This window comes from Pseudochaenichthys georgianus, chromosome 15, assembly GCF_902827115.2.
Source record: "Pseudochaenichthys georgianus chromosome 15, fPseGeo1.2, whole genome shotgun sequence".
NCBI classification, from domain to species: Eukaryota; Metazoa; Chordata; class Actinopteri; order Perciformes; family Channichthyidae; genus Pseudochaenichthys; species Pseudochaenichthys georgianus.
In genome coordinates, this window is record NC_047517.1 from 31,481,562 (window position 1) to 31,490,453 (window position 8,892).

The 8,892-nt window shown below is 40.3% G+C and overlaps 1 protein-coding gene and 1 long non-coding RNA gene across 4 annotated transcripts; one reads left to right on the forward strand and one right to left on the reverse strand.

Annotated features, from left to right (window-relative positions):
• The first annotated feature begins 270 nt into the window (after nucleotides 1-270).
• LOC117460106 (uncharacterized) lies at nucleotides 271-3,071 on the forward strand. 3 transcript variants are annotated; one of them, XM_071205672.1, is made up of 7 exons: nucleotides 271-448; nucleotides 1,571-1,631; nucleotides 1,716-1,766; nucleotides 1,983-2,047; nucleotides 2,158-2,266; nucleotides 2,554-2,625; nucleotides 2,754-3,071. In XM_071205672.1, the coding sequence occupies exons 3-7, from the start codon at nucleotides 1,758-1,760 to the stop codon at nucleotides 3,045-3,047; spliced, it is 549 nt and encodes a 182-aa protein (XP_071061773.1). In that variant the 5' UTR covers nucleotides 271-448; nucleotides 1,571-1,631; nucleotides 1,716-1,757; the 3' UTR covers nucleotides 3,048-3,071. The 3 variants fall into 3 exon arrangements, with proteins under 3 accessions (XP_071061773.1, XP_071061772.1, XP_033957232.1); XM_071205671.1 differs by having other exon boundaries at nucleotides 271-443; XM_034101341.1 differs by lacking the exon at nucleotides 271-448 and adding an exon at nucleotides 1,060-1,147.
• Nucleotides 3,072-5,571: 2,500 nt separating this feature from the next.
• LOC139435258 (uncharacterized) lies at nucleotides 5,572-6,780 on the reverse strand. The gene is made up of 2 exons (XR_011644551.1): nucleotides 6,665-6,780; nucleotides 5,572-6,103 (listed from the first exon to the last, which is right to left on the reverse strand). It is a non-coding gene; the product is annotated as an uncharacterized lncRNA (long non-coding RNA).
• Between the last annotated feature and the right edge of the window lie 2,112 nt (nucleotides 6,781-8,892).

The following is an 8,892-nucleotide window of genomic DNA, read 5'->3' on the forward strand; positions in this document are numbered from 1 at the left end:
GACAAGAAACAGAGTAAAGAGGTGGAAATGAACATGCATAAAATAAATAACATTTATTTGAATTCTAGAACGTTATGCAATACATGCACATCATAATGCCATGCAAAGTCTTATATTATTAACATAACTTGATGCAAATATGTAAAAAAAGAAAGAAAAAAAGACCAGTGTGGGGGGAAATGCTGTAGCAATTGGAAACAGGACTCAGAGAGACACGAGGAGAGCTGGAGCTTTGATGTCAAACACTGACGGTTTATTTGGAGCTTCGGCCGGATAATTCGAGAGGGGTCTGCCTGCAGACCTCCACTGTCAGGACAGTTCCGGTGCAGACCTCCAGTGTCAGGACACCTCCACTGTCAGTACAGGAAGTGACGATTCTGACGAACACGTTTTTTTCCCCGCCCATCGAACGACTCGTCTGATGGTTTTTGCAAATTAGTAAGGTAAGGTGCGTGACCTGTTTGCACTATCCAAAACAATGAATGCAGTCTAAATGTATTGTTTCGCAGACAAAACAAAATGTATCGATATAATATATATATACTTGCAGAGCATATCATTTGCTTATCATAGGCCACCTATGCCGTTATTCTCTGATGCGTCTCAATATCCATCCATCCATCCATCTTCTCCCGCTTATCCGTGGTCGGGTCGCGGGGGTAGCAGTTCCAGCAGAGAGCCCCAAACTTTCTTTTCCCTGGCGACATCAACCAGCTCTGACTGGGGGATCCCAAGGCGCTCCCAGGCCAGCGAAGAGATATAATCCCTCCACCTGGTCCTAGGTCTACCCCTTGGTCTCTTCCCAGCTGGACGTGCCTGGAACACCTCCCTAGGGAGGCGCCCAGGTGGCATCCTAACTAGGTGCCCGAACCACCTCAACTGGCTTCTTTCGACGCGAAGGAGGAGCGGCTCAACTCCGAGTCCCTCCCTGATGACCGAACTTCTCACCTTATCTCTAAGGGAGACACCAGCCACCCGGCGGAGGAAACCCATCTCGGCCGCTTGTATCCGCGATCTCGTTCTTTCGGTCTTGCGTCTCAATATCATCAGCGGTAATAACAAAAAAGTTGATGGAGGCAATTTAATGCACTCGTTTACCGAGACATGAGAAACTGAGCACAAGTTTGTGATAAATGGAGACAAGCCGGTATGTCTTATTTGCTACGAGGCAGTGGCATTGTGTGAGAAACCTTAAGTAACCGTGTGTGTGTGCCGATGTACAAGCATGTGTTTTTGTTACGGTGTTGCAGTATAACGTGAGTCATGACAACTGGCGACATTCTATTATTTTCGTCATAGGAATCCGGGGCGTGTACATTGAGGAAAATAGGCATTTAAAGTTACATTGTAGTGTGATTACAAAGCCTGTACTTTTTAAAGTAAAATGTTGTATCAGTACTTCTACTTTTACCAAATTATTTTTTTACACACGTATCTGTACTTCTACTTAATTAAAGAGTGTGTACTTTTGCCACGTCTGATGGTGTGTGTTGTGCATGAAAGAGGACCATATTGATCATTTTGATAGCGCCCTGTTTAGATCTTCATACAGCTGTGTTTTTCCTTCTAGAAACCTTTCACAGTCAATACATCCTGGACCGTGGAAAGAGACGACTGGTTTGGTAATAGAGGTAATAGTATACCATTTGTATCATTTATATTCAACTGAAATGTCAAACCATAACAAAACAACTAAATGCTTTCTGACATGCTAGGGTTTCCCCAGGCAACTGTATGGGAATGACTGTGGCATCTTCATGTTGATGGTAGGCTACATTATTGGTCTGATTTAATTCTCTGTTGTTTTTAAGATAATAACATTAAATTATATATTTTCTTTCATAGTATGCCCTTTACACCATACTAGATGCACCCTATGATTTCACTATTATAAGTTGATCTGGTCATTTAAAGTAAACTCAAAATCCCATTATGACATTTAATCTGACATACAGTGATAATATATTTCTTTCCTTTTTTAGACTGACATGCCAGCTTTGCGAAAATGGTGGTGTGTCATGCTAATGGAGAATTTCGACCTCCGAAGGTGAGACCACTAAAATGTTGACGTTAGATTAACTTTGAAATGGTTAAAAAACACAATGTTATACCAACAGTACCTGTATTTGTGTCTTTATTTAACCCTTTTTATTTGAGTCATGGCAAAATGTTTGCCCACTGGACAGAGAAATCTAAAGCCCTCCTGCGAGGTGAGGTGCCTCCAGTGTTCAGAATGAGGAAGAGGAAGTTGGATGACATCACGGAGGTCAGATTTGCATTGCAATCTATTTCATTTAAGTTGTGTTTGTATCTACTCTCACACTAAAGCTTCAATTTCATTATTTGTTTCACCACTCTATATTTAAATATATATGTATTTTGTCAATATTTACTGCATTTATTCTTCCTCGTGGTATCAGTATTTAGGACGATGTTGGAGGACAGTCCTTAAACTAAAGAATATGTTGAAAATAGCATACTTTACTAAAAGTATGATAGTTCATGGCAATAGTCCCTTGTATTTTGAACATTTGAAGTTTTTTTGTTTTTTAGAAAGAGGAGCAACTTCAGCCTCATCCAGCTGATGTCTCAGTTGGGAAAGATGTGGATAAAACAATGGAAGCGGTAGGCTTGTTTACTAGTTATATACATCATATCCAAGGAGGACGCCCTTTCCTTGGGTTAGTCTGCCAAAAAGCTACTTAATGCTTAATATGTATCAGTGGGTATGATATATTTTCTCTTTTCCGTAGCCAACATCTAAGATCGTGCAGGACTGCAAGAAGGCAGCAGAATGGGTGGTGGCACACACACATTTGTGCACCAGGGTGCATTTGCCCGATGCAGTGAGCATGGGGGAAGCACAACTAAGAGAGGCTGTCAAGCTTTGGGAGGAAAAGCCTGACGAATGTGACGAGGATGAGATGGAGGCAATCTTGGAGCCATTCAAGTTTAGGTTTAAACATATGGAAGACATGTGGACCTTCTTAAACGAGATCAGAGACAAAAGAGGGTATCTGGCATTCTGCGAATGCATTTCTGTTTGAATAAAGGGCAACAGGAAGTTGGAACACTTTGTCAGTTTTTGTGTGTTTTGCTTTGTTTTGTTTTTCAATGAAGCATTTGATAATTCACCTTGATTATACCATGAACACCACAGAGGAATTTTGGTTTACTTTAAGATAAGCCTTTTATTGTCTCCCGCATCACACCACAAGGGCAATTTAGGAGTCCATCAAGGGGATCTAGCAGAAAAAATAACTACCAAATATGAAAATAATTGACATTTTAATACACAATGGAATCTAAAATGGATATAATTTATAGCAAATTGTTTAATATGCAGATTCTTAATCCAATAGTGCAGTAAAGGGAGAAATAAAGTATGTAGGAGTGAAGTGAAACAGTCTATTGTAATAGCAAACAGTAATTAGACTATAGAGCTGTAACATAATTATACATATCATTTTCAGTCTTTTGAGCGAAAAACTTTTACGAGAACCAGGCTGGGGGGTCAAAAGGGCTTGACCAAGGCCGACCCAAAGTGCACGGTGAGCGGACTCATCACCTCCGTGATGAGTCTCCATTGTGATTCAGTGGGCGGGGAAAAAACGTGTTCGTCAGAATCGTCACTTCCTGTACTGACAGTGGAGGTGTCCTGACACTGGAGGTCTGCACCGGAACTGTCCTGACAGTGGAGGTCTGCAGGCAGGCTCCCATGGATAATTCACAAGACATATCACAGGCCACGAGTTAGATACACGATAGAGATGCCAAATAAATTCTGAATAACTCTTCTGTAGTTCCAGGTTTTAACTAGTTCGGAGTGTGATAATCAACATTCTTTATCAGCGAGACTAAACAAATATGGACCCTGAATCTAACTAGAGCTGTCGTCCATAGAAAATTATTTGCGCCAGTGAACCTACGTTCCTAAAAAGAAGGGCTTCTAGCAGGCTCGGACTGGCCATTGGGAGGACCGGCAGGTTTCCCGATGGCCTGGCCTGTTAAGTGGCCTGCTGGCCTGAGGATTATTTTTGTTATGTATATATTGTGAACGCAACGCTGCGCAAATGTGGGTCTTACTCTGCCTCACAGAGGGTGACTGGCTGTCTACATGATGTGGCCTGGCGACATGGCCACTTTCATACAGATCATACACTAAAGCCCTCGATTGGTCTCTGTGTGTCATTCAAGCTCGGGAGGGTTTGTATGTGTGGCGCGCGCAAGCGAGCGAGAGAGAGAGAGCGCGCGCACCGGTTACGTGTATTGTTGCTGTTAGCATCTGGTGCTAGCTAGCTGCGCTAACGGATATAAGGAGCTGTTTCAACATCAAGGTGGAGGAGAGTCCTCTCCTGTCCGACTGAGAGACTGATAACTACAGCTCAGGTGAGGTAAAGGACTCTCTGAGTTTAGATAGTTAACTTTGTCTAAGTTATCTCTGTGGGTCTCAAACGGTTTGGTCACCATTTCTGTAAACACATATTTCCATTGGAGTGAGATTAGTGAAATAAGCATGAATAATTAAAAAACAAATGTTAACTAGGTGAAAAAAGGTAAGATACACTTTTAAAACTTGTTGAGAGCTAAAACTAGTCTTTGCTTCTGCCTCAAAGAGGAGCAGGGGGGAGAGGGGGGAGACAGGAGAGGCTGATTCAGGAGCCCAGACACTCACAACTATAAATAATAATAATAAATTATATTTCTATAGCGCTTTTCTTGAACCCAAAGATGCTTTACATTTGGGAATTTCATAAATGAACCAAAAACAAATAAATAAACAAGTTCAAATGTTTTTAAATATTGGAAATGGTATGGTTATGGCCATGTTCTTATGATTTTATGATTATTTAAATGTATAGTTCTGTTTCATATGGGTGTTTCCATAGATCTAGTCTCTTTATTTCCCCCTCAAAATGCACCAGATTGATGCATTTAACTCCAACATTTAACAAAAAAATCATGCCCCCGGACCCCCCTAGAGGATTTGAGGTCCACCCCCACTTAAAATATGTTCACATGAATAGATTCCTAAATAGATTTTCCCATTTTTTTAAAATAGTGACCCATGTCCATATGTTTATTTTTGGGTAGTAGATTTAAACTATAGGGCTATCACTATGGGCAGCAACGCTGTAAATATTGACAAATAAATCCAGCAAAATGGCACAAAGAAAACTGGTAGTGGCCTGGCTGGATGTATAATTCCCGGCCTGACTTATTGTCCCAGTCCGGCCCTGGCTTCTAGACATCCCTGAACAATAAACTATCCCATGTCAGCTTGTGCTCAGTCATAAGCTGGCAACAACAATGCGCCCAAGCTGCCCTCCTTGAGAGAGATAGCAGCAATACCCAAGGCCGTAGACTTATACCATGGGAAAGGAGACACTGAAAAGAGAAAATTATTAACTGTGTCAAAGGTTGAATACCTAAACAGATTATTCCCCAACAAACTAAGAGAGTTATATTAGCTACTGTAAAACCAACCAAATGTAATTGATTGTAAAACATTTGGGGTTTTTTCTGTATTTTTTTATGAATTTTTATAAAAGTTTCCAAATGAAGACCAAATAAAGTATGCCGATACATTTTATTCAAATGGGTTCATGGCTTTGTGCAATTTATATTGGTGGTTTATTGACTACTTTTGCTGCAAGCACTGATTCGGCCTAGATGCTTTGTGTGAAGACCTCATCCATAAATCCAGATATGTCAGAAGGGGGAGCGTAGAGGTATTTCCGATTGATATTCTCATAGCCGTAGATGGATCCGAAAGTGAATTTCTGCAGAGTCCTCAATATCCAGCAGGAATAAGGAGCCTCAACATCCCTCAGATCACATGAGTGATTCACTGGAGGAGAATGGTCTTCCTTTCTTGGATGAAAGGCATCGGCCCTGCTGTCTTGCTCCCACATGTGGAGGCCTTCAGGTCCTGGTGTAGATTTGGAGGGACCAGATTCAGATGAGATACAGCCCATGTCGGAGAAGTTGCTGGCTGGATAATAAAGATATGGCTTTTCCCCGAGGACCTTTTTTAAATTACGTACAGCATATCCATCATCACTCTTCAACGCATCAAGGCAAGGGACTTTTTGCATCAATGCTGAAAGACAGGAGAGAAAGGAAAGCTCACACAACAACAATAAACAATCAAAATGTAATTTTTATGGATTTTTTCATTGTGCCTTATTTTCTCTAAAATGTGCTCCCAGCTTGCTGTTAATATTTGAAGCAGTGATGAAAGAGGTATGGCGAATCGTTACTTTGGTGAAACTGTTATGTAATGTTAAAAATCACTTAATTACTCCAAAATGTAAATGCACACTGTATGAAGTAGGAAATTCAATTGTATGGAAAGTAAAGTATACCTTAAAATTATACTATATTTTACAATACCATTTAATTTAGGATCTGGAAGCAGTATTGGATTATGACAAAATCAGACATGCTTTCTATAATATATATATATATATATATATATATATATTTAAGTACCCGTAAAACATATTACATCACACAAATAACCATATGTTGGTTTGGTTATACACATATATAGTACCTACAATTAAAAAGGCAGCTATTTGACATATGCTATAGGCATCCTGTGATATTTTACACAACAGTTAGCCTTACTGATCTATAACAGATTTCTAAAATGCCTTACTTGTTTTGAAATACTTTCCCATAGTTGATCTTTGTATCTTTAATCTCTTATCAGTTGCTGCTCACTCCTTGCTGAGTCGACTGAATGAGGGAGATATGTCCTGTCTGCATCTGAGTTCTGTTCATAGAACATTATAACATGTTGACATTCAAATAACTGAGTCATTCTGTAACTAACTAAACAGAATATACATTTGTGAGTTGAGGAGTGGGTGGAAGAGAAACTCCCTCTTGCGGGAACTTTTTGGATTTCAGTATTTGCAGACCATTTATATGCACACAAACCTATTTAACACACTACAGGAAAGGGAAAACCCCAAAAACCATAATAGGGCCTCTTTACTGCACTGACCTCACCACCTTCAAAAAACTTACAAAAACTCACCTCTTCAATCTGGCTTTTAATGTGTGATTGTTTTTGTATTGCTTGATTCTAATTTGACTTTAACTATATGTATTTGTTGTTCTTTTTCTTTTCACTATCTTTGTAAAGCGACTTTGAGCACCTGTAAAAGCGCTAACAAAATTAATCTATTATTATTATTTAAATAAATCCAGGAAAGCTGTAACTTGTTCTTAAAGACTTGTGCAGCTTGTGATATGGGTCCAAACATCTTGTATTTTACGTTGCAGACACTAGAGGGAGACATCTACTCAGTCTCTATCATCACATGAGCTCAAATACATGCAGTAAAGCCTCTCTAAACTGACTGCAACATGACCCTAAGGATCTGGTTTTCAAATATGACATGAGTTTCAATGGGAGGGGGAATAATTTAAAAGTACATAGCCTATGCATGGGAATAATTATTAATAATTCCTCAAGAAAATGTCTGTATGACGCTGCACTCCTAGAAAAGCTCCATGCCATCCAGGCACACATACTGTCCACACATCTGGAGTTTATTGCTGGTCTGGGGGCTCTGTCACTGTTTGCTGACCCTCTCTCTAAATGTATCAGGACTTGTGTCATCACGTGTGTTTCTCATATTTCTGCTGGCCGATGGGACCTTCTAAGAATAGAAGAGCAGTGACACAGATTAGCACAGCAGGTCTCTCTTTCCTCTCACTCTTTCTGGTACCAATTATTTTCCATCTGTCTCTCTGACATTAACCTTCTTTTCTGTGTGTTTGGCTATTGAACTTATTTAGCATAATGGAAGATGGGAGGCAACACAGCCCAACAATTCCCAACAGGCAAAGATGTGATCTGGTTTAGGATGTTTAATCTATGACTTTGAAATGTGAAGAAGTACAGGAAACATGGAGGGTTGTTCGGTGACTCCTAAATGTCAGATCTGATCCCTGGATGGAGCAGGATCTCCAGGAAATGTGGGGTTGTCCCTCAGAGAGAGGGAGTGTTGATCCAGCAGTCGTCAGACACCCAATCCCAGTTAGCCACCTAAAATGTGATTGGCAAATGTGCGGGGTTACTTAAGGTGCCCTCTGAATACGTTCATATTTAAATGTAAATCGACTGTGTTGTTGTGTGTGTCGAGGTCATAACAGTTAGAGTTTGGAGTTGGTCAATTACAACAGTAGCCTACCTTTGATTACTTTCTCCAAACAGCAGCTTTGTCAGGTCGTTTTCAGATTAGCTAAATGCCAATGCAATCAGGGCAGCTGACCAAAACACACCAAAAATTATTGAAGGAGCAAATGAATCCTTGACCAAACTGCACTCACAACATAGTCAATTTAGAAGGTGTTGTGAACTTTTATTTTGTACCTCATGATATTGCTCAACCATGAAATATGCCAATTCACAATAACAACAAAGTGTAGTTCTGAAAAAGGGACTCCATGTAGCTCCCATCTGCTTCGGACAGGGGAGCCTCTTTGTCGGCCTGGTCCCACACCTCCAGGCAGATTTGGGGATGTGAATGGCTGTGTAAATACATGAAGTCAGTTTACCCACAAAGATAAAGAGCTTTAACGACGTTTTGCTTAGCAGTCATCCCTGACAGCAGTTTAAACACCATAAAGTTATTGAGAGGAGAGCAACATATCTGCACTTCATCACAGATATCTGACTGGAGATAAGTCTTATATGTACTGTCTGTGAAAGTGAACCTTCACCAAGTTACACAGAGGCAGGAAGCGTGGTTCAATGTGTACATTATCAGGCCTGCTGGTGACCACAAGAGGTTGGTGTTGTAACAAGGAGTGAGTGGATAAGTGAATGAATATTATGACATTTAAACAAACTAGACAAGATAGCTGCAGTGC

Excerpts from the sequence above, each read along its gene's own strand:
- LOC117460106 (XM_034101341.1), top strand. Across the intron at positions 1,632-1,715 it reads CGACTGGTTTGGTAATAGAG|GGTTTCCCCAGGCAACTGTA; the intron begins GTAATAGTATAC and ends CTGACATGCTAG. Across the intron at positions 2,048-2,157 it reads GAGAATTTCGACCTCCGAAG|TCATGGCAAAATGTTTGCCC; the intron begins GTGAGACCACTA and ends TTTTTATTTGAG.